We start from the raw sequence: 25,190 nt of genomic DNA on the forward strand, positions 1-25,190 counted from the left end.
TATGACCAATGAAATTATAAACAGATGTTCTCAAGTTCTTTCTGACACTGAATACTTGGTGTCTTTTCCATCATCAGTTCTGACACCAATTCTGTCACTTCTCTGGAAACCAACTGGAGGTCCAATAATTTAATTAAATTCTGACACTAACCACCAGGAATTAATGTCAGACTCCACAGGCTTAAAGGTTCATTCCCATAAGACTGTCCTCACTTCAGACACCAGTTACAAATGGGCTGCCCAGATCATATGCTCTTCTGTCTGACATGACAAATTGAGGGATCCCCCTGACCCACTCCACCAGGTTTGATAATTCACCAGAACAACTCATAGAACTTAGGAACATACTTTACATTTACCCATTTATTATAAAGGATACAACTCAGGAATAACCATATGAAAGAAGTGCATAGGGCAAGGTATGGGCGGAAAAAGGTGCCCAGAGCTTCGGTGCCCTCTCTTGGCATACCGCCTTCCCAGTATATCAGTGTGCTCACCAATTCGGAAGTTCCTTGAACCTCAACATTTAGGGGGTTTTATTGGAAGTTTCATTACATAGCCATGATTCATTAAATCACTGGCCATTAGTGATTAGATTCAATATCTAGCCCCTTTCCCCTCCCCATACATGGGGTTGGGGGAAGGATGGGGAGGGGGGAACTGAAAGTTCTAACCCTCTAGTCATGACTTGATTTTTCTGGTGACCAGCTGCCATCCTGAAACTATCTAGGGGTCCCCGGGTACCAGTCATCTCAGCATTCAGAAGGCACTCTTTTCACTCAAGAGAGTCCAAGAGTTTTAGAAACTATGTGACAGGAACCAGGGACAAAGACCAAATAATATTTTTTATTATACCACAGGTACTTACAGATGAACTGTGCTGTAAGAGCAGATAATGAGTAGACCTAAGCTAGACATGAGAGGTCATAGAAGACTTCCTCAAAGTGCCATGTTAGCTGCCTCTGAAGGAAAAAAAGAAGATAAAGCTTAAGTGCAAAGGTAGGCAGGAGGAGGAGTATTCCAGGCAGAGGGAACAATATATAGAACAAACAAAGCATCTCTGCAGAAACTAGACATTGAATATGATTGGATCTAGAAGGTGAACAAGAATGGTATTAGATTAAATTAGTAAGTAAACAGGGACCATATTAATTATTTTTATGTTTGTGCTAAAGAAACAGGGAAGACATTGAAGGGCTTTAAAGAAAGCATGATATGATCAAAATAGTATTTTTTTCAGAATAGTACTTTTAAAAGAACTGCAGTACAGAAAATGAATTGAAAGGGAAACAAGAATGGATATAGGGAGACCAAGAATATTGAAATAGTTTTGAGGAAAGGGTGGTAACTTGTATTAGGATGGTGGAACTTGGGGTGGAGAAATGAGTATGTATTTCAGATGTGTTTGGGATGAGTACAAAAATCAAAATAATTAATATGGTCCCTGCCTGCCTCACTAACGTCATCTCATACCACTGCCTTTCACCTTCTAGATTCAATTATGCTCAAGTTCTAGTTCTATACTCTTTTCTGCTTTACAGCAGAGAGCCTGTATTTGAGAGGTAGAATTATCAGGACTTGGTGATAAATAAATTGGTTGGTGGGTGAGGCAAGACAGAGGGAGGAGTCAAAGATAGCACCCAGATTTCTTGTTTGAACAACCAAGTGAATGGTGATACCATTTACTGAGATAGAAAGCAATAAACAAAGAATACATTTGGGAATAAGACAGAGTTCGAGTTAGAGTTGTCTGAAGGACATAAATGTAAAGATGTTCGGTATGTTTCTGGATTGAAAATTTTATTAGTCATCCAAAATGCTTCCTTGTTTGCATTTAGGAAAGGAAAAACAGGTCCTGTGATTTCTAGCATCTTTCCAAGCTAAATTGAAATGCAGATGGGGGAACCTTTATTTATGTAGATACTTAAGGCTTTACATCTGGGGGCACTTCAGTTTTTTTCCTCTTTCAGTTATATCCTGTTCATAAACAACTTGTGATTACATGCATATTATTGCCTGGGTATTACCAATCAGATGTTTCTCTTTCTTTCTAGATAGTCCTCAGAGGCTAAAATAGACTTTTTTCCTTTGTTTAAAAAAAAACAATTATATATGCAATTATGTATTTTAATACATATATAAACAATAAAATTCACCTTCTGCAAGTTTTGGCAACCACCTTTACAATCAAGACATAGAGCAGTATTATCACCTACCTCAGAAGTCCCCCATAGCTCTTTGTAGTCAGCCGTTCCCTCCACCCTCCAATTCCTGGCAACCACTGATCCATTTGGAGTTAATTTTTAACAGCATGAGAGATAAGAATTCAGGTTCTTTCTTTTGCATGTGGATATCCATTGAATTGCCTTTGTACCTTAGTAAAAATCAATTGATCATGTATATCTGGGTCTATTTTTAGACTTTCTGTTCTATTCCATTGATCTCTTTATATCTATCCTGCTCCAATACTGTATCTGTATAGTAAATCTGGATATCAGGTAGTTTGAGACCTCACAGTTTGTTCTTCTTTCTAACATTTGGCTATTTACTTGCTTTTCCATATAAATTTAAAAATCAGCCTGTCAATTTCTACAAAAAAAAAATCATTCTTGGATTTTATTAGGATTGTGTCGAATATATAGATCAATTGGGGAGAGTTGACATCTTGGTGATAATGAGTCCAGTCCATTAACATGGTATAGCTCCCAATTTATTAAAATCTCCTTTATTCCATCAGTGTTTTATAGTTTTGGGCATATAAGTCTTGTGTATGTTTTGTAAGATTCATTTCTAAGTATTTAATGACTTTTGATGGTATTACATATTTTACTGTTTTATATTTCAGTTTCTAATTGTTCATTGCCAGAATATAAAAATACAATTTATTTTTGCATATTGATCTTGTATCTAGTGACCAGTGACCTTCCTAAACTTGATTGTTAGTACCACTACTTTTTTCTAGATTCTTTGGTATTTTATACATAGACAATCATATCAAGTGCAAATAATGAGTGTTTTATTTCTTCCTTTCCAATTTTATACCTTTTATTTCTTTTTCTTGCCTTATTGCATTGGCCTCCAGTACAGCATTGAATAGGAATGGTGAGAATAGATATTCTTGTTACTGATCATAGGGAGACCATGCTCAATTTTTCATTATTAAGTATAATGTTAACTGTAGGCTTTTTGTATGTAACCTTTATATCGTGTTCAGGAAGTTTCCTTTTATTCCATGTTTTGTTGAGAATTTTTTCCATGAATGGGTATTGAATTTTGAAGACATTTATACTACGTTGGTTGCCAGGTCCCCACATCCCCACATCTCACACAAGAAAGACAGTAATCTGTTTCATTGACTTTCTTCCTGTCTGCTCTCATAGCATCGAGAAAAGGGAAATTATTTTAAATTTGGATCTGTATGTCAAAGGCAGCTTTATTTCTGAGGCTACCCCATTCTGCAGGGCAGGAGAGATGACCCAACCTTTTCTATTCTTTAGAAAAGCCCAAGTGAGATTACTGATCAGATCCTCTTGAAAATCTGTTTGATGCTTCCTAATTAATGAAAGAGAATAGAATGAGAACTATTTTGGATCTATTTATTTATTTATTGGCTGTGTTGGGTCTTCATTGCTGCATGTGGGCCTTCTGTAGTTGTGGAGAGTGGGGGCTACTCTTCTTTGCATTGCTCGGCCTTCTTACTGCGGTGACTTCTCTTGTTGCAGAGCACAGGCTCTAGGTGCACGGGCTTCAGTAGTTGCAGTGCATGGGCTCAGTAGTTGTGGCTCGAGGGCGCTAGAGCATAGTCTCAGTAGTTGTGGCATACGGGCTTAGTTGCTCTGTGGCATGTGGGATCTTCCGGCCCAGGGGTCGAATCTGTGTCCCCTGCATTTGCAGGTGGATTCTTAACCACTGTGCCACCAGGGAAGCCCCTATTTTCGATTTCTAAAATTTTCCTCTAGCTATCTGTCTCCTTTGTTTTTCTTGCGAAGATATTGTAGAAAGATCTAATGGATTGGTAATGCAAGGAAAGAGAAAATGAAATTTATCAAATATATGCTTTAGATGTATTTATGCTAATCTTCACAAGAACTTTAGCTGAAGGAACTGTATGTAGCTCAGAGAGGGAGGGCCAGTGTTTGTTTGTTTGGCTGCATCAGGTCTTCATTGCCGTGTGTGGGCTTTCTCTAGTTGTGGCGAGCGGGGCTACTCTTTATTGCGGTGTGTGGGCTTCTCAGTGCCATGGCTTCCCTTGTCGCAGAGCCCAGGCTTTAGGCACACTGGCTTTAGTAGTTGCTGCACATGGGCTCAGTAGCTGTGGCACATGGGCTCAGTAGCTGTGGCACACGGGCTTAGTTGCTCCATGGCATGTGGGATCTTCCCAGACCAGGGATGGAACCCATGTCCCCTGCATTGGCAGGTGGATTATTAACCACTGCGCCACCAGGAAAGTCCAGGCCAATACTTGAATTCAAGTTTTTAGAACTGTCATCACCCTCAGTTTTCGTGCCTCCAATCTGTTCTATATTTAGCATTCTGGCTTTATTGAAACCTGGCAAAGCTGATTTTTAAAATATATCTATACTATATTGGCTGTGCTAACTTAAGATTTCTTACCATTGTATGAGCCATTCACATTTTTAATTGTAAGAACATTTAAAATGAAAATATTAATTCTATATGTGATGGTTTTTATCAAACTTAAATTCATGAAAGTTCCGCATTGCTCTTTTAGTTTCCTTAGAAAATCTATCACCCTTTGTTATTAAGTTCCTAACCAGTGCATGGTGAGATACAGAGGTATGTGTCCCAGTGACTCCAAAATCAAACTGAGGTTGCCAGTCAGCTTCCACCTGTTGCTTTCTACTCTCAGTAGATACTAAATACCTTTGAAGCTTTTCACTACCTTTGTAATATGATCCTTCTGTCAAATACCTTTTTATTTCATCCTTTTTCAGGACTTGAGATGATTGACTTTTACTTCTTCCTTTACGGACTCTGACTCAACAGGATGCAACAGTTACCCTCAAAACTGTGGTTTTAGTGGATAAAGTCTCTGTTCTTGCTTCTCTTAATCTCATTTCTCTTTTTCACAACTGGTCAATATATATAAGCAATAACTCTGACACATCAATTGCCTCCCAGCAGGTCTACACAGACATGATTGGAGTTATTCCCCCAGAAAGCCTGCTTTCCACTGGAATGAGCATTTTATGCTTTGCAAGCAAATGTAAAAGAAATGACTCAAATTTCTTTCTATCTCTCCTCCCCCAACCCCCACCTCAGGTTTACAGTAGCTCAATCTTAAATACAGGTCCAAAGAGTAGACCTTGCAAGTCTGATTTTCTGTTTTGCTTTCTTTCTCTATTACTCACAGATAAAATACATTTGAGAAACTAATTTCAACTGCAGTGCTCATCATGCTATTATATTTTCTCAACAAATGTTATTCCAGTAGAATAGAATAGGAGTAACTATGTTTGATTTTTCTTTTATTAAATTTATAGTAGCAAATAACCATCTTCATTGGCACTGAGTAGCATTAGAAGAAATTAACTTGCTAGTCATTTAAAAAATAATAAATCTTGGTCAACAAGCAGCTTGATATAAATTCAAAGAAGTATAATTGAAGATTTACTACATTTTAGTTTTAGCATTAGTATATTATTAACAGGGTTTAGAGGTCTCAAGAGCTGGTAACAAACTAACACAGTTTTATGTGCCAGCAGCCTTCTAGTTGTTACTCCTTTTAAAACTTCAAAACCCGACAGCATTTGGAGACTCATTAGAAAGTCTTACTATATGTTGCTCGATATCTTTTCAGATTCAGATGTATCATCCCTTATCAGTAGAGAGCCAGGTACTTTAGTCAAATATCAGAGTTTTTTGTTTTTTCAGTAAGAGGTAAATATCTGAAGAAGAAGAGGATTGGAAATAAACATATAGTTGCTTACTCATCCTTTAGTAATCACAAAAGGAGAGAATTAAGAGAAATAAGCTGATATTTTCCCTGGTATTTGGAGTTGGTCTTATTTCTTGGTTTTTAGAATTGTCTAAAATGTTTTGTCTTTGGGGATAAATTTACAAATAATGTCAGATGGAAGAACTTACAACTTCAAAGAAATTATTCAGTAAATGACATTTATGCTCACTGGTCATAATTTTCTATTAACCATTATACGTTGCTTCTTTATTTGGATTCCCACTATAAATTGGAGATTTGTTTTTCATGCCATTTAATGAAATAGGAACACTGGTATTAATGCCTTGTTTTCATTTGCCCATTTTTAAAGAGTATTAGCTCCCTGTTGTAAATATGTTAGAAGAAAATTAAATGCTAAAAAATGAGATTTCAGTTTTAGGTGATAGCAGCATTTCTCAAAAGAGTATCTTCTAAATTAAACTTTCAAATTAAATGAGGATTAATTTGTCTCAGAAGTGCAGAGAGGCGATGAATAATCCTAATGTAAACGAATCTCCTTGAGGAGATTTTTGCCCATTTTCCAGTAATCTTATTATTATACCCTAGTATTAAGTGATTCATTACTTCAGCCAATATATAATGTATGCCTACTTTGGGCCCAAAAATATTCTTGGTACCAAGTATACATTGGTGAACAACAACAAAAAGTTCCCAACATCATGTAGCTTACCATCTAGTAAGAGAGTTAGACAGTAATTAAGTAAACAAACTGTCAAACACGTAATTTCAAATTCTGATAGATATATGAGTGCTATGAGGAGAAAGAATAGAATGTTATAGGAAGAATAACAGAAGGGGAACCTACTTTGTATCGGGTGGTCAGGGACTATCAGCAGAAATGAAGAATAAAAAGGTACCAGCCCTGGGAAGAACATTCCAAGCAAAAGAGAACAGCAAGCACAAAGGAACTGAGAAGGGAAATGACTTGTTCAAGGAACTGAAGAAAGGTCGGTCTGGAACATATGACTAAAGGGGAACACAGCAAGCTGGCAGCGCCAGATCCTTATTAGAATGTAAGACTCTGGTAAAGAGTTTAGTTTATATTCTTAAAGTAAGAATAAGAAGGATTTAAAACAAGGGAATTGATACCATCCATTGATTGTGATTGTAGAAGATAAAATAGGTAGACAGCCACACCTCTATTACCATCCAAGTCGTCTCCTCTTTGCCAGAGCAGCATGATAATCAGATTCCCTTTCATCCAGACAAAGCTTGTGTCCAAGGGACCAAAGGAAGACAATAGTACCAAGAATGTGTTTCCAGTCTTTACGTAGAACTAAAGCTTTACTGGAAATATGGGCAAAGGGCATAAAAAAGTTTTGTTGTGCAATAAAATGTGAAAACATGTTCAACTTTACCAGTGGTCAAAGAAATACCAGTTAAAATAGCAATATGATGCCATTTTTAAAAAAATTCCTGAACTAGCAAATTTTAAAAAATACATATTAAACTGGCATACATTAAAAATACTAATGCATTTATAATGATAAAGATGTGAAGAGACACACTTTTATGCACTACTAGTGGGAATGCATATTTGTACAAGTCCACAGTCCCTTATCCAAATCCTTTAAGCCAGATATGTCTCAGAATTCAGATTTTTTTTTTTTTTTAGAAAAGTAATATAGGGACTTCCATTTCACTAAGAGTCTTTTGGGGGAGAAATGGACAGAATATACAAAACAATGATTCTCAAGACATTGGACCTCAAGCAGTGAAGGAGAATGGCCCCCAAGAGACAATAAACAAATAGTGTACTAAAATACTGCTGGAGGAGACTTTCCAAGCCACTGCATAGGGAGGGAGAGCCAAGGCAGAGCTCACCAGTCTCTGATTTTAGACAGAGCAGGGAGTCAGGGAAGACAAGGGCTAGAGTTCACAGGACAGAGTATTGGACAGGAGAGAGCCACACAGAGAGAGGGCTCCAGAGATCTGCAGAAGGCAACCTTGAGTTGAATATTGACCCACTTGTGTGTGAGGAAATGACTCAAGGCCAGAAAAAGAAGCACTCAGAAGTATTAGAGGTAGCAGTGCCGCAAATTCATATAGAGCCAGGAATACTGTGACCTGGAAAATGTCATAATTCACGGGGCGGCTTTGAAAGTACTAAGTAAGGTTTTGACCTCAATACTGGGGGAAAATAAAAGTTAACCCTAGACTAACTGCTGTTTTGATCCCACATAACAAAACTTAAAAGCAAAATCTAAAAAGATGAAATTATTTCCAGGTATTTTAACAACATCCCAAAACAAAGTTCAAGAATATGTTAAAGATTACAAAAATATCTAACCAAACAAAGTAGAATTCACAGTGTCTGGCATTTGATCAAAAATTATAAGGCATGCAAGAAAGCAGGAAAATACAAAATCAATTACATGACATTCTGGAAAAGGAGGGTTATGGAGATGGTAAAAAGATCAGCAGTTGCCGGAGGTGGTGGGGTAAGGATGAATAAACAGAACAGATGGTTTTTTAGGACAGTGAAAATATTCTGTATGATACTGTTGATATAATGGTGGATATATGTCATTATGCATTTGTCCAAATTCATGGGATGTGCAATGCCAAGAGTGAACCCTGATGTAAACTGTGGACTTTGGGTGATAAAGATGTGTCAATGTAATGTCATCAGTTACAATATATGTACCACTTTGGTGGGAGACATTGATAATGGGGAAGCTATGCATTTGTGGGAGCATGGCATATATACAGTATCTCTGTACCTTCCTCTCAATTTTGCTATGAACCTAAAACTGCTCTTAAAAAAAAAAAAGTCTTAAAAAAACAGTCAATTGAAACAGACTCAGAAATGGCACAAATGATAGGATTAGCAGACAAGAATATTAACAACAGTTATTATATTCCATATGTTCAAGAAGCTAGAGGAAAGATTGAACATGTTAAGGACTTCCCTAGTGGTGCAGTGGTTGAGAATCCACCTGCCAATGCAGGGGACATGGGTTCAATCCCTGGTCCAGGAAGATCCCACATGCCATGGAGCAACTAAGCCCATGCACCACAACTACTGAGCCCTTGTTCTAGAGCCTGCAAGCCACAACTGTTGAGCCCATGTGCCACAACTACTGAAGCTTGTGCGCCTAGAGCCTGTGCTCCACAACAAGAGAAGCCACCACAATGAGAAGCCCATGCACCACATCGAAGAGTAGCCCCCACTAGCCACAACTAGAGAAAGCCCGCACATAGCAATGAAGACCCAACACAGCCAATCAATAAATAAATAAATTTATTTATGAATGTATTAGAGATATGGAAGTTATAAAGAGCTGATCAAACATCTAGAGGTTAAACCTGCAGTGTATGAAATGAAGAACACACAAGATGGGATTAACAGCATAATTGACATTGCAGAAGAAAGGATTAGTGAACTTGACTATATAGCAATAGAAACGATCCCAAATCAAACACACACTGAAAAGCAATGAATAACTATGAACTATAGAACAACTAGCAAAATCTACATGTAATTGCAGTTCTAGAAGAGTTAGGGGCAGGGATAGTATAGAAAAAATATTTGAAGAAACATAATACAGAGTTCCAATTCCAATAATGGCAGGACAGCCTGTATTGGACAACTCTTCTGCCAATAACAATTATATAGACAAAGTATTGTTTAGAGAGCAACCAGAAGCAGGCAGAAACTTTAGGGAACACAGACATTGAAAGAAAGGAAGCAAACTAGAGGAGCTCTACAATTAACCAGCTTTTTTTCCTTTAGAACACATTTCAATTTGCCTTGGAGAACTGAGGGAAAAGAGCTTAAACAAAAAGTATTCCTACTGGATGAAGAAACAGAGTTCAAGGCTACCAAAGCAGCTGTAAACTGTGAGGGTCCATCTCAGAAAGAAGGGGGTCAGGGAGGAGGGAGCCCCAGATTGTTTTAATACGTTTCTAAGTTGCACATACACAAACAGTGCTTCAAGAAATCAGGCAGAAAGTAGCATCAGGAGGACTAAAGCACTGAGCAGAGACACCAGCAGCTGTGTAGTGCTGAATTTGAGTGCGAGCCCTGCCAAATTCAAGGGATTGATAAACACCTCAGGTTTTGTATTGAAACTGCAGAAGGACTGTCAGGACTAAGGGCCACCCTAAGACTACGGGCAAAAGCAAAATACATCCTTTCTAACAAAGCCACAGCTCAAACTGTCATAGGATCAATAGGAAGAAGGAAAATGTAACCTAAAGTCAAGAGAAAAACATCAATAGAAGCAGATCTGTGGATGGCCTAGATATTAAAATTGGTAGTCAAGGACTTTAAAATAGAAATTATAAGTTAAAGGATTTAGAGGGAAAAGATCAGCAGAATGATTGAATACATAGGGAAATCTCAGCAGATAAATGGAAACTATAAAATAAAACCAAACGTAAATTCTAGAGCTAAAAAACATCTAAGATGAAAATTTCATTAGATATCAATAGCATTTTTGCTGAGACAATGTTATCTGTAAATTTGGAGACAGTCCAATAGAAATAACCCTAACAGAAGCACAGAGACTAAAGGGGTTGAAAATAAGTGAAGAGAGCTCTTGGTAACCTGTGAAACGATATTAAGAAGTCTAACATATATATCACTGGCATTCTTGAAAGCGAGGAGAAGAGAGAGAAGCAGTGGGGCTAAAAATTTCCCACATTTGGTGAAAAACATCAACCCATATGTCCAAAAACTCAGCAAACTGCTAGTGGGATGAATACAAAGAAAACCACACTCAGAGACATCATAGTCAAACTGCCAAAACCAAAGATAAAGAGGAAATCTTAAAAGCAGCCAAAGATAAGACAATAATAAGAATGATGATTGACTTCTCATAAAAAGGGGGTGGGGAGGGGAGGCCAGAGGACAAGAAAATGGCATCTTTAAAGTACTAAAGAAAGGTAATATGGTGCTTATATTCTATGTTATATAACATTCCTAGTGGGATCTAGGATAGCATCCCATAATCAGATGCTTACATGGGATAAATAAAGCCTATAAATAGCCTCACTTCAGGTCAAGTTTCGATGTCAGATAATTTTTGGTGCCAGAAGTTTTTAAAAATAAATACTTTTTATTTCAGAGCTTTTTGGATTTTAGAACTGTAGTAAAAGGGTTTGCAGATATATTTTACTTGTCAGGAGGAAAAGTGGCAATATGTATTTATAAATGTCTACACCCTTAGAAGCAGGGATAAGAATCTGTGCAATGAAACTAATACATGAAGAGTGTATGCCAAGTGTTAATACAAGGATATTTATGACAGCATTTTTTAAATAAATTTAAAAAATTGAAAACAACCTAAATGTCCCAATAGCCTCCTAATACTTGGTTAAATTAGTTATGGTATATCTATGCAATGAATGGACTGCTTTATAGCCATGAAAAAGCATATTGTCAAAGAATATTGATATCGTGAAATAAACTCTCAAGATGTCACATGAAAAGATCACAAAACAGTGTGATTCCAAATGTTAATAGTAGTTATTGTTGTGTGGTTGGATTGTCTTTTATTTGCTTTATTCTGTTCTTTTGTATTTATAAATTTCCATTAGTGAACATGTATTCCTTTGGTAATCAGAAAAATCAAGGCTTGCAGCAGACAAACTTGAACTTCAGCATCCTCTTCCTAGATCTCTGGCTTGCCAGCCCACTCTGCAGATTTTGGAATTGCCAGCCTCCATAATCATGTGATCCAGTTCCTTAAAGTAAACCTCTGTTTTAATTGTACTGTTTCTCTGGAGAATCCTGACTAGTACCATATCCATGTGCTTTGGGGGAAGTTTGTCTTCCTTTTAGTCAAGAGGTGGAAATGAAATGTTAGAGGAATTCTACTGGGAATACTTTGAGAAATGTTTCCTCGATGGTAAAAGGAGACACAAAACAGGAGATCCTTTCTTTTATCACTCTGGACCTCACTGGCCGCTGTGACACCAGGACCAGTGCTGATCAACTTGGAATAAGGGGAGAAGATAGCCACAGAAACCAAGGCTGTATATACTCAGGACGGCAAAGCAGGAAGCTGAGACCTTCTAGTTGCTTGAAATACTGTTGAGCTGCTGAATTTGCCAACCTAAGAACCCTGAGTTTAATACTTCTTTACAGGCAAGATAATAAGTGTCTATATTGTTTAATCTAAAAAAAGAAAAAAGAAAAATCAAGGCTTGTTTTTAAAAAAGCAAGGTGATAAGGAAGATATTCCTATTGCTATTAAACTTCAGATCAGATTGCTTCTCTAAGTTAGGAATCATTAACAAAGATCACAAAAGTTTAGTGTTGTTAAGGCCTTGGCTTAATATATCATCCATATCCCCAGATCTAGCGTCTGCACACCTGGATTTAAAATGTCTTTTAAGCTGCATTGCCTGAGGCATTTCCAGAAGGAATCCTGTTAAGTGAAAAATAAGACCTTTCATAAGTGATGCTGAACCATTTCTGTTGCCACTTCAAACACTCTCTGACTTAATCTCCAGAGAACAGCTTTCTCAGATAAATTGTCCAGCACCACATCTAGTTCTTGGCTTGTTTTAAAAAGTCTGCAGATCCTTTTATGAGGTCATTTTTTTAAGCTTAAATATCTACTTTGCTTTGAAAAACTGTTTTCTCCCTTTTCAAAAAGAGCATGCTAGGAGTTAAAATTGGATCACGTTTAGCAAGCTACATCATACATCTGGAGTAAATTCCAGAGTATTAATGTCATGGTATGTTAAAGCAAAGACTTTCAAGTCTAATTTTTGCAGACCTGCTAAATCTTAAAGGACAGTCTGGATAGCCAGCAGTTTTGATCCCTGAGCTGAGGTATGTTTTCTAAAGTTATTCTGAAACTCAGAGGGGAAGGGCAAAAAAGACTGCAGAATGGTCCTGTTTGAATAGATTGATGCCACAGTGATAGGAAATGTCTTTATCATTTTATACTGTAGGCTCTTAGAATTAAACAGTTAGAATTGGAACAGGCTTGAGAACTTGAATCCAGTTGCTTTCCCAGTTCTTATATCTCTTCTGCATCATTCTAGATAGATAGTATCTAGTATCTATTGAACTACTTGTAATAATTATTTTCCCTAAGTTAGTAAGTAGATATTCTGATTTATATCTTAGTCTCTGTGTACTTAATATTTGCTAGAACGCACTGCCAAAACCATGTGGACTTGGAGTTTTCTTTGTGGGAAGATTTGATAAGAAATTCATTTTCTTTAATAAATATACAGCTATTCATATTTTCTGTTTCATCTTGGGTCCATTTCTATAAGTTGTTTTTAAGGAATGTGTCCTTTTCATTTATCAGATTGATTGGCATAAAGTTATTCGGCTCCTGTTGCCTTTTAAACATCTGTAAGTAATGCTACACACAGTAATATTTCCTTTTCATTGCTAATATTGGTAACTTATATTCTCTTTTTCTTGATGAGGCTAAATAGCAATTTATCGATTTTGTTACTTTCAAAAACCAACATTGGCTCTGCTAATTTTCTCAGTTGTTTTGTTTGATTTCTGTTACACTGATTTCTGCTTATTATTTCCTTTCGTTTACTTAGTTTGGTTTTACTTTGACCTTCTTTTTCTAGAGTCTTAAATAGGAAGTTTAGTTTCTTTATTTTAAACCTTTATTTTCCAGAATAGCATAAGAGGCTATAAATGTCTTTCCGAGCACTGTTTATCTGTACTCTACAAATTTCTTTAAAATAAATTGTACCTAAAGTGTACAAATTTAATATATGTATATGTCTGTGAATTCACCAGCACACTCGGGATACTGACCGTATCCACCAAAAATTTACTCAGTTCCTCACTTCTGTTCCCTGGAAACCAACTGATTGGCTTTCTGTCACAGTAGGTTAATTTGCATTTTCTAGAATTTTAGGTAAATGGAACCATAAATTATGTATGCTTTTTTGGTCTGGATTCTTTCACTCAGCATAATTAGTTGAGATTCATCCACATTGTTGTATCAGGAGTTCATTCCTTCTAACTGGTGAGTAGTATTTCATTTTATGGATGTATCATAATTTGTTTATGATTTCACCTGTTGATAGACATTTGGACTTCTTTAGTTTCTGGGTCTTATAGATAAAGCTTTTATGAAAACTTATGTAAAAATTTTTGTATGAACATATACTTTTCTCTTGGGTAAATACCTAGGAATGGAGTCGCTGGCTCATATGGAAAATGTATGTTTATCATTTTAGAAAACTGCAGAGCTGTTCTCCAAAGTGGTTGTACCATCTTACCCTCCTGCCAGCAGTTATAAGGGTTCCAGTTCCTCCACATCTTGGGATAGGCTTTTTAGTTTTGGCTACTCTAATAGGTGTGCAGTGGTATCTCATTGTGTTTTTAATTTGCATTTTGTGAATGACTAATGACATTGAGCATCTTTTCATGTGCTTATTGACCATCTGTATATCTTCTTTGGAGAAATGTCTATTCAAGTCCTTTTCTCATATTTTAATTGGGTGGTTTGTTCTGTTGTTGTTAAGTTTTAGAAGTTCTCTATATATTCTGGATATTAACCCTTATCACATGTGTCATTTGCAAATATTTTCTTCCAGTCTCTAAGTTGCCTTTTTACTCTATTTACAGTGTTTATTAGTGCATGAAAGTTTTTAATTTTGATGAAGTCCAGTTTGTCTTTTTGTTGTTGTTGCTTGTGCCTTTTCTGTCATATCCAAGAAACCATTACTAAATCCAAAGTCATGGAACTTTTCCCCTATGTTTTTTTCTAAGAGTTTGATAGTTTTAGCTCTGGCATTTAGGTGTTTGATCCATTTTGAGTTAATTTTTGTATATGATGTAAGGTAAGGGTCTAGCTTCCACAGCTTTGCATGTGGATCTGCAGTTCTCCCACCACCGTTTTGTTGAAATGACTGTCTTTTCCCCATTGAATGGTCTTGGCACCCTTGTCAAAAATCATTTGACCCTATATGTGAGGATTTATTTCTGGTCTCTCTATTTTATTCTGTTGGTCTATAATTCTGTCTTTATGCCAGTTGCACACTTTTTTTTGGGGGGGGGTGTTTTATTGAAGTATAGTTGATTTACAATATTGTATTGGTTTTAGGTATACAGCATAGTGATTCATTTATATGTGTATATTTTTCCATTATAGATTATTGCAAGGTAGTGAATATAGTTCTTTGCATTATACAATAAATACTTGTTTATCTACTTTGTATATAGTGGTGTATGTCTGTTAATCTTATACTTCTGATTTATCCCTCCCTCACTGCTTTCTCCTTTGGTAACCATAAGTTTGTTTTCTATGTCTGTGAGACTGTTTCTGTTTTATAAATAAATTCATTTGTATTATTTTTTAGTTTCTACATATAAGTGATATTATATAATATTTGTCTTTCTCTGACTTATTTCACTCAGTATGATAATCTCTAGGTCCATCCATGTTGCTGCAAATGGCAATATTTCATTCTTTTTGATGGCTGAGTAATATTCCATTATATAAATGTATACACCCCCCCCCCACATCTTCTTTATCCATTCATCTGTTGATAGATGCTTAGATTCTCTCCATGTCTTGGCTATTGTCAATAGTGCATTTGTTTATGAATGTTGGGGTGCAGGTATCTTTTTGAATTAGAGTTTTCGTCTTTTCTGGATATATGCCCAGGAGTGGGATTGCTGGATCATATGGTAGCTCTATTTTTAGTTTTTTAAGAGACCTCCATACTGTTCTCCATAGTGGCTGCACCAATTTACATTCTCACCAACAGTGTAGGAGAGTTCCCTTTTCTTCATACTCTCTCTAGCTTTATTATTTATAGAGTTCTTGATGATGGCCATTCTGATTGTTGTGAGGTGAAAGCTCATTGTGGTTTTTATTTGCATCCTCTAATAATTAGCAGTTTTGCACATCTTTTCAAGTGTCTGTTCATCTGTATATCTTATTTGGAGAAATGTCTGTCTAGGTCTTCTGTCCATTTTTTTATTGGATTGTTTTTTTTTTTTTGATATTGAGTTGTGTGAGCTGTTTGTATATTTTAGAAGTTAAGCCTTTGTCAGTTGCATTGTTTGCAAATATTTTCTCCCAGTCTGTAGGTTGTCTTTTCGTTTTGTTAATGGTTTCCTTTGCTGTGCAAAAGCTTTTCATTAGGTTCTATTTGTTTACTTTTGCTTTTATTTCTTTAGCATTGGGAGAGTAATCTAAGAAAATATCACTACAATTTATGTCAGAGAATGTTTTTGCCTATGCTCTCTTCTAGGAGTTTTATGGTGTCATGTCTTATATTTAGGTCTTTAAACCATTTTGAGTTTACTTTTGTATATGGTGTAAGGGAGTGTTCTAATTTCATTGTTTTACATAGGGCTGTCCTGCTTTCCAAACACCACTTGCTGAAGAGATTGTCTTTTCTCTATTGTATATTTTTGCCTCCTTTGTCAAAGATTAATTGATTGTAGGTACATGGGTTTATTTCTGGGCTTTCTATTCTGTTCCATTGATCTATATGTCTGTTTTTTGACTAGCACACTGTTTTGATTACTGTAGCTTTGTAGTAAGTTTAGAAATCAGGAACTGTGAGGCCTCTAACTTTGTTCTTTTTTGAGATTGTTTTTGCTACTCAGGATCCCTTGAGATTGCATGTAAATTTTAGGATGGATTTTTCTATTTCTGCAAAAAATGCCATTGCATTTGATAGGGATTGCATTGCATCTATAGGTTACTTTCGGTAGTATGGACATCTTCACAATATTTAGCCTTCCAATCCATGAACACAGGGTGTTTTCTATTTATCGTTGTCTTCTTTAGTTTCTTTCAGCAATATTTTGTAGTTTTCAGTGTATAAGTCTTTTGCCTCCTTACTTCTGTTTGTTCATAAATATTTTATTCTTTTTGATGCTGTGGTAAATAGATTTGTTTTCTTAATTTACTTTTGGCTTGTTTGTTGTTAGTTTATAGGAACACAACTGATTTTTGTGTTGTTTTATATCCCTACTACTTTGCTTAATTTGTTTATTAGACCTAATAACTTTTTCGTGGAATCTAAATTTAGAATTTTCTGCATATAAGAGCATATCATCTGCAAACAGAGATAGTTTTACTTGTTTTTTTCCAACTTGAATGCCTTTTATTCTTCTTGCCTAATTGCTCTGGCTGGGACTCCCAATACTATGTTGAACAGAAGTGGTAAAAGTGGGCATTCTTGTCTTATTTCTGATCTTAGAGGAAAAGCTTTCAATCTTTCACCATTGAGTATGATGTTAGCTGTTTTTTTTAAATATAGGCTTTATGTTGAGGTAGTTTCCCTCTAATTCTAGTTTGTTGAGTGTTTTTATCATGAAAAGATGTTGAATTTTGCCAAATGATTTTTTCCTGAATCAGTTCAGATGATCATGCAGTTTTTTTCCTTAGTTCTGTTAATGTGATATATCACTTTTTTCTCTGGTATGTCACATTGATTTGTGTACATCGAACCCTCCTTGCATCCCATGAACCCCTCTTGATTATGATATATGAACCTTATAATGTGCTGTTGAATTCAGTTTGCTAGTATTTTGTTGATGATTTTTCCATCTATATTCATCAGGGATATTGGCCTGTAATTTACTTTTCTTGGAGTGTCCTTCTCAGGTTAATGCTGACCTCCTAAAATGAGTTCCCTCCTCTTCAGTTTTTTGGGAGAGTTGGAGGAGTAGTGTTAATTCTCCTTCAAATGTTTGGTAGAATTCACCAATGAAACTCTCTGGTCCTGGGCTTTTCTTTGTTGGGAAATTTTTTATTACTGATTCAGTTTTCTTACTAGTAATTGGCCTATTCACATCTTGTTTCTTCATGATTATGGGTGTTTTTAGGATCTAATTTCCTTTTGATGTCTTCTTTGAGCCAAGCATTATTTGGAAGTGTGTCAGTTCCTACATATTTGAGAATTTTTCCAGGAATCTTTCCGTTATTGTTGTCTAATTTATTTCTGTTATAGTCAGAGAACATTCTTTGTATGACTAGAATTCTTCGATAGTAACTGAAAATTATTATTGCCAGAAAATAATCTATGTTGGTAAATGGCCCAGGCATACCTCATTTTATTGTGCTTTTCTTTATTGCACTTCGTAGATATTGCATTTTGGGTTTTTTTTTTTTTTTTGGTTTTGTTTTTTTTTTTTTTTTCTTTGTTTTTTTACAAATTGAGGTTTGTGGCAACCCTGCATCAAGCAAGTCTGTTGGCACCATTTTCTAACAGGATTTGCTCATTTTGTGTCTCTGTGTCACACTTTGGTAATTCTTTCAATATTTCAAACTTTTCATTATTATTTGCATGGTGGTCTATGATCAGTGCTCTTTGATGTTACTATTGTAATTGGGGGCACCACAAACTGCGCTCACACAAGATGGCAAACTTAATCGATAAATGTACGTGTTCTGACTGTTCCACCTACCAGCTGTTCCCCTGTCTCCTTCCCTCTCCTTGGGCCTCCCTATTCCCTGAGACACAATAATTTTGAAGTTAAGCCAATTGATAACCCTACAGTGACCTCTAAGTGTTCAAGTGAAAGGAAGAGTCATATCTCATTTTAAATCAGAAGCTAGAAATAATTAAGCTTAGTGAGAAAGTCTTGCCAAAAGCCTAGATAGGTCAAAAGCTAGGACTCTTGTGCCCAACAACTATCCAAGTTGTGAATGAAAAGTGAAAGTTCTTAAAGGAAATTAAAAGTGCTATTGCAGTGAGCACACAAATGATAAGAAAGCAAAACAGCCTTAGTGTTCATGTGAAGAAAGTTATAGCAGTCTGGATAGAAGATCAAATCAGCCATAAAATTCCCTTAAACCAAAGCTTATCCAGAGCAAGGCCCTAATTGCCATTAATTCTGTGAAGGCTGAGAGAGGTGAGGAAGCTGCAGAAGAAAAGTTTGAAGCTAGCAGAGGTTGGTTCATAAAGTGTAAGGAAAGAAGCCATAACATAAGAGTGTAAGGTGAAGCAGAAAGTGTTGGTTTAAGAGCAGCAGGAAGTTACTCAGAAGATCCAGCTAAGATAATTAGTGAAGGTAGCAACACTAAACAACAGATTTACACCATAGACAAAACAGCCTTAAATTAGAAGAAGATGCCTTGCCTTCCAGGACTTCATAGCTAGAGAGGAGAAGTCAGTGCCTAGCTTCAAAGGACAGGCTGACTCTCTTGTTAGGGGCTAATGCAGCTGGTGACTTTAAGATGAAGCCAATGCTCGTTTACCATTCCAAAAATCCTGGGGCCCTTAAGAATTATGCTAAATCCACTCTGCCTGTGCTCTGTAAATGGAACAAAGTCTGGATGACAGCACATCTGCTTACAGCATGGTTTATTGAATATTTTAAGCTCATTGTTGAGACATACTGCTCAGAAAAAAAGTTTCCTTTGAAAAATATTACTGGGCTTCCCTGATGGTGCAGTGGTTAAGAATCCGCCTGCAAATGCAGGGGACACGGGGAAAGATCCCACATGCGGCAGAGCAACTAAGCCCATGTGCCACAACTACTAAGCCTGCACTCTAGAGCCTGAGAGCCACAACTACTGAGCCTGTGTGCCACAACTACTGAAGCCCATGCACCTAGAGCCCATGCTCTGCAGCAAGAGAAGCCACCACAATGAGAAGCCCATGCACCGCAACGAAGAGTAGCCCCTGCTCACCACAACTAGAGAAAGCCTGCACACAGCAACGAGTTCCCAACACAGAAACAGAGACAATAAATAAATAAATTTATTTAAAAAGAAAAATAGAATCCTCCTGCCAAAGCAGGGGACACAGGTTTGGTCCCTGGTCCGGGAAGATCCCACATGCCACAGAGCAAATAAACCCGTGCACCACAACTACTAAGCCTGCACTCTAGAGCCCGAGAGCCACAACTACTGAGCCCATGTGCTGCAACTACTGAAGCCTGTGTGCCTGGAGCCCGTGCTCCACAACAAGAGAAGTCACTGCAATGAGAAACCTGTGCACCACAACAAAGAGTAGCCCCTGCTTGCCACAACTAGAGAAAGCCCACACGCAGCAACAAAGACCCACCACAGCCAAAAGTAAAATAAATAAATAATAAAATAAATATTTTTTAAAAAAAGAAAGAAAAATATTACTGCTCACTGACAGTGCACCTGGTCACCTAAGGACTCTGAATGACATGTACAAGATTAATGTTGTTTTCATGCCTGCTAATACAATATCCATTCTGCAGCCCATAGATCAAGGAGTAACTTTGACTTCTAAGTCTTATTATGTAAGAAATACATTTCATAAGGCTATAGCTGCCATAGATGGTGATTCCACTGATCGATCTGAGCAAAGTCAATTGAGAACCTGGAAAGGACACACCATTCTAGTTGCCATTAAGGATATTGGTGATTTATGGGAAGAGGTCAAAATATCAACATTACCAGGAGTTTGGAAGAAGTTGATTCCGGCCCTCATGGTTAACTTGGAGGGGTTCAAGACTTCAGTGGAGGAAGTAACAGCAGATGTGCTAGAAATAGCAAGAGAATTAGAAGTGAAGCCTGAAGATGTGACTGAATTGTTGCAACCTCATGATAAAGGTGGGGGTTGCTTCTTATGAATGAACAAAGAAAGTGGATTCTTGAGATGGAATCTACTCCTGGTGAAATGCTGTGAAGATTGTTAAAATGACAACAAAGGATTTATATTACATAAACTTAGTTGATAAAGCAGCAACAGGTTTGAGAGGATTGACTCCAGTTTTAAAAGAAGTTCTCCCGTGGGTAAAATGCTAACAAACAGCACTGCGCGCTACAGAGAAATCAGTCGTGAAATGGAAGAATCAATCGATGTGGCACACTTCAGTGTTTTCTTATTTTCACAAATTGCCACAACCACCCCAACCTTCAGCGAGCACCACCGTGATCAGTCAGCAGCCATCAACACTGAGGCCGGACCCTCCACCAGCAAAAAGATTGTGGCTCGCTGAAGGCTCAGATGATAGTTACCGTTTTTTAACAATAATGTATTTTCTAATTAAGGTATATACATTGTTTCTTTAGACATAATGCTCCTTAATAGACTACAGTGTAAACAACTTTTATATACGTCGGGAAACCAGAAAATTTGCAGTATTCACTTTAATGCGGTGGCCTGGAACTCAATTCGTAATATCTCTGAGGTATACCTGTACTTGAAAAGAATATGTATGTATTCTGCCTTTGTTGGGTAGAGGGTTCTGTCAGTGTCCATATTCTGTATCCTTCCTTTTTAATTTTTTTAATTGAGATATCATTGACATATAATATTGTGTAGTTTGAGGAGTATCATGTGTTGCTTTGATACATTTATGTATTGCAATATGATTACCACGGCAGCCTTAGCTAACACCTTTATCATGTCAATAATTATTACTTCTTTTTTGTGCTGAGAATAGTGAAGATCTAGTTTCTTAGCAACTTTGAAGTTTATAATACAGTATTATTGACTGTGATCCCTGTGTTGTGCCTTAGATCTTGAGAACTTATTTCTCTACTAGTTGCAAGGTTATCCCTTTAACAGTATCCCCCCCAACTACTCCCACCTCCCAGCCCCTGGTAACCACCATTCTACTCTCTGTTTTTACAAATTCAACTTTTCTAAATTCCACATATAAGTGCTGTCATACAACATTTGTCCTTCTCTGTCTGACTTCTCTCACTTAGCATAATGCCTTCAGAGTCCATCTGTGTTGTTGCACATGGCAAGATTTCCTTTTTTATGGCCAAATATTTCTCTGTGTGTGTGTATGTGAATATATATATCACATCTTCTTTATCAGTTCATCTTCTGATGGACACTTAGGCTGTTTCCATGTCTTGACTATTGTAAATAATGTTGCACTGAACACGGGTGGGCAGATATCTCTTCACGATACTGATTTCAGTTCCTTCTAATATATACCCAGCAGTGGGATTGCTGGATGATATGGTAGTTCAGTTTTTAAAATTTTTTGAGGAACCCCCATACTGTCTTCCATAATAGCTATACCCACCTACATTCCCGCCAACAATGTGTAAGGGTTCCCTTTCTCTACATCCTCACCAACATTTGTTATCTCGTCTTTTTTTTTTTTAAATAAAAGTCATCCTAACTGGTATGAGGTGATACCTCATTGTAGTTTTGATTTGCATTTCCCTGATAAGTGATGTTGAGCATCTTTTCATGTACCTGTTATTTTGTATGTCTTCTTCGGAAAAATGTTCAGATCTTTTGACCATTTTTTAAATTGGGTATATTATATGCTTTCTAATCTTCATATTTATTCTCTCATTTATTGAGAGAGAGAGATGGAAATCTCTGTAAAATCCATTTTCCCTTGCATATCTATCAGTTTTTACTTTATGTACTTTTTAAATTACTATTTACTGGAGTATAGTTGTTTTACAATGTTGGTTAGTTTCTGCTGTACAGCAAAGTGAATCAGTTATTCACATACATATACATATATCCCCTCTTGTTTGGATTTCCTTCCGATTTAGGTCACTGCAGAGCATTGAGCAGAGTTCCCTGTGCCATTATATACAGTAGGTTCTCATTAGTTATCCTTTTTGTACATAGTAGTATATATATGTCAGTCCCAGTCTCCCAGTTCATCCCACTCCCTCCTTCCCCCCCAAGTATCCCTAAGTTTCTACTCTATATCTATGTCTCTAGTTCTGCTTTGCAAATAAGTTCATCTGTATCATTTTTCTAGATTCCACAGTGATACTATACGATATTTGTTTTTCTCTTTCTGACTTCACTCTGTATGACAGTCTCTAGGTCCATCCACATCTCTGGAAATGGCACAATTTCATTCCCTTTTATGGCTGAGTAATATTCCATTGTATATATGTACCTCATCTTCTTTATCCATTCATCTGTTGATGGACATTTAAGTTTAAGCTATTAGATGTGTAGACATTTAGGATTGTTACATCCTCATGATGAATTGATTCCTTTATCATTATGAAATAGTATATCCCTGGCAAGTCTTTGCTCTGAAATCTAGTGCTATCATGGTATATCTTTCCAATCTTTTTGCTTTTAATCTACTTGTGCCTTTATTTTTAAAGTATGTTTCTTGCAGGCAGCATGTCATTGGGTCTTGCTCTTTTATCTGACAATCTCTTTCAACATTTCCAATATTTGAAGATCTTCCTGTACCATCAGTCTTCTCTTCTTAGGGCCAAACGTCCTTTTATTATGGTTTGGCTGATACTTTTTCTAAATCCTTCTATTATTATCAAACTCTTGTGCATGTTTTGCTTAAAAGGGACATTAAATCAGAAAGGACAGTGAGTTGGTCTCTGCAAGATGTGCTACTACATGTTGCATTGGTTTATTTACATTGTCCACAAAGATCTGTGTCTATTAGGTGGGTCACCATTTGGCTAAAAGCAATTTGGACCATCTCTTCTACTTTTCTTACCCTAATCACATTTTTATCTTGGCTAACTATTGACTTTTTGATCTCCAGAGAAACTTCAAAGGAACTTAACAAAAAAATCTATTCATTGTTCCCTTGAAAATGTCTGTTTTATCTCAGTTACACCAATTCTAGTTGAATTATTTTAAGTGTAGGTCAAATAAAACTAGACTCTAACTAAGGAGATATCAAAGGGTTTTTTGCCTTTTTTTTTTCCAGGTAAAAATGTCCCCATCCTATCATCCATCCAGAGGGGATCTTGCTGTTAAGAAGGTGAGTGAGTTCTAACCGCAGAGAGCCAACTTCCTCCTTCTGTGTGTTTATTCTTCTCTGTTGAATGATGTTCTCAAAACGAGTGATTTTTAATCATTTTAATGCTGTCAAAGGTTCTTTCTGATTAGATGCCTTAACGAGGTGCCACCAGGACTCCTTGGCTTTCCCAGAGAAGCCAAATGGGGGTTTGGGTCTAGCATCAGTCTCCTGGCAGCTAGGGACTTTCATTGTTCTAGAATTCCCATCCTCTCTACCAGATGGGCATCCTGGTATCAGTGAGTGGTAGCAGATGAAAGATATTCTAAGGATGAAAAGTATGCAGTTTTTCTTAACTATGTACTTTCCCTCCAGATAGTTGTTCTAAAGAAAACTGGTCTGAGGTGTTAACATTTCAGCACATATCAGCGAAGTAAGTCCTCAATAAATACTTGTGCGATAGAACTCTTGTCTATGCCATTTCACCCCTTGACTATATAAACTCTGTGGCACAGATAGGGTGTGTGTCTCTCAACCAAGTAATTCTCAGATGATGTCAAGAGAACCACTAAAATCCTGTTCTTTAACCAGCTGCAGCAGTGCAGTTGAAACACAGCAAACAGATTGACATTTTTGCTATGTTTTCTTTTACCATTTTTATTTCTCTGCTAGTTGAATTGTCCCTGGTTGTAGGTTTGCTTTCCTTGCCCTTTTTACGACTTCAGCCAGCATCCGTGTTGGGGAAGGACTGTAGAACAAAAGTAAGAACTTGCTGGCTCTGTTGACTAATGGCAGGTTCTAGCTTCAAAGCAGTGTGCCAAAAACGGGTCCCTTTTCTCTGCCTTCAAAATCCCCTGAGACTTTTTCAAAGGAAGAAAAGAATAGAAACAAAATGTGTTGTCTGAAAAGCCCTGTAACGTGCTGCACGTGAAAACCTCTTTCCCTCTTGTCGAGACAGCGAGGGCAGGCAGGAGTGCAGTGCTGATTGTTGCTGCTCAGAACTGTCACACTGTAACATGAGGAGCTGGAAAGGGAGTCAGCCACGTAGTCCCCACTCAGTACGCGGAGGAGGAAACTGGAACCCAGAGGGACATTTTGTGTCTCTCTCACATGTTACATGGGACACACCTCTAACATAGAGGTTAAAAACACGTGCTTTGCATTCACAGATTGCCTCTTCTGCTTTATCTGAATAACCTTGAGTAAGTCAGCCTCTGTGTCCTCCCCTGTGAAATGATGATGCTGCCTCTCAGAATCGTCCTAAAGGTTAAATGAGACACCATTTAAGTGCCTAACACTGTGCTGGACACATATTAAGTACTCAGCTGTTGCTGCAACTAGTATTTAAAACACGTCTCCCAACTCCTAGTCAGATGTCCTTTCATCTGTCCTTTATTATGCGACTTATATATTATTGTCCATTCAGCAAGTATTTCTGCATACTAGATAGTGAGCTAAGAAGCAGACTACAGAGATGAAAAATACAATCCCTGTTCTCAAGGACCTCAGCATTTAGTGGGAAAGGTAGACAGGTTGCACTGACAGTTACCCTACGACTTGACACATGCCGTGCAGGCTGCATGGAGCGCTGCAGGAGCGTGGGGGAGAGGCCCTGTT

At 37.1% G+C, this 25,190-nt stretch overlaps 1 protein-coding gene across 3 annotated transcripts in view; it reads left to right on the top strand.

Moving 5' to 3' along the window:
* Positions 1 to 25,190, top strand: part of VPS8 (VPS8 subunit of CORVET complex) — a 280,030-nt gene that overhangs the window by 223,176 nt on the left and 31,664 nt on the right. For 2 of the 3 annotated variants that reach the window (XM_057737662.1, XM_057737661.1), the window contains exon 45: positions 23,544 to 23,597. The exons of the other annotated variant lie outside the window; for it this stretch is intronic. In XM_057737662.1, the coding sequence (XP_057593645.1) occupies positions 23,544 to 23,597 (54 nt within the window). The remainder of the gene's footprint in view (positions 1 to 23,543; positions 23,598 to 25,190) is intronic. 3 annotated transcript variants of the gene reach the window in all.

The sequence above is a fragment of the Hippopotamus amphibius genome, chromosome 6 (assembly GCF_030028045.1).
Source record: "Hippopotamus amphibius kiboko isolate mHipAmp2 chromosome 6, mHipAmp2.hap2, whole genome shotgun sequence".
Classification (NCBI taxonomy): Eukaryota; Metazoa; Chordata; class Mammalia; order Artiodactyla; family Hippopotamidae; genus Hippopotamus; species Hippopotamus amphibius.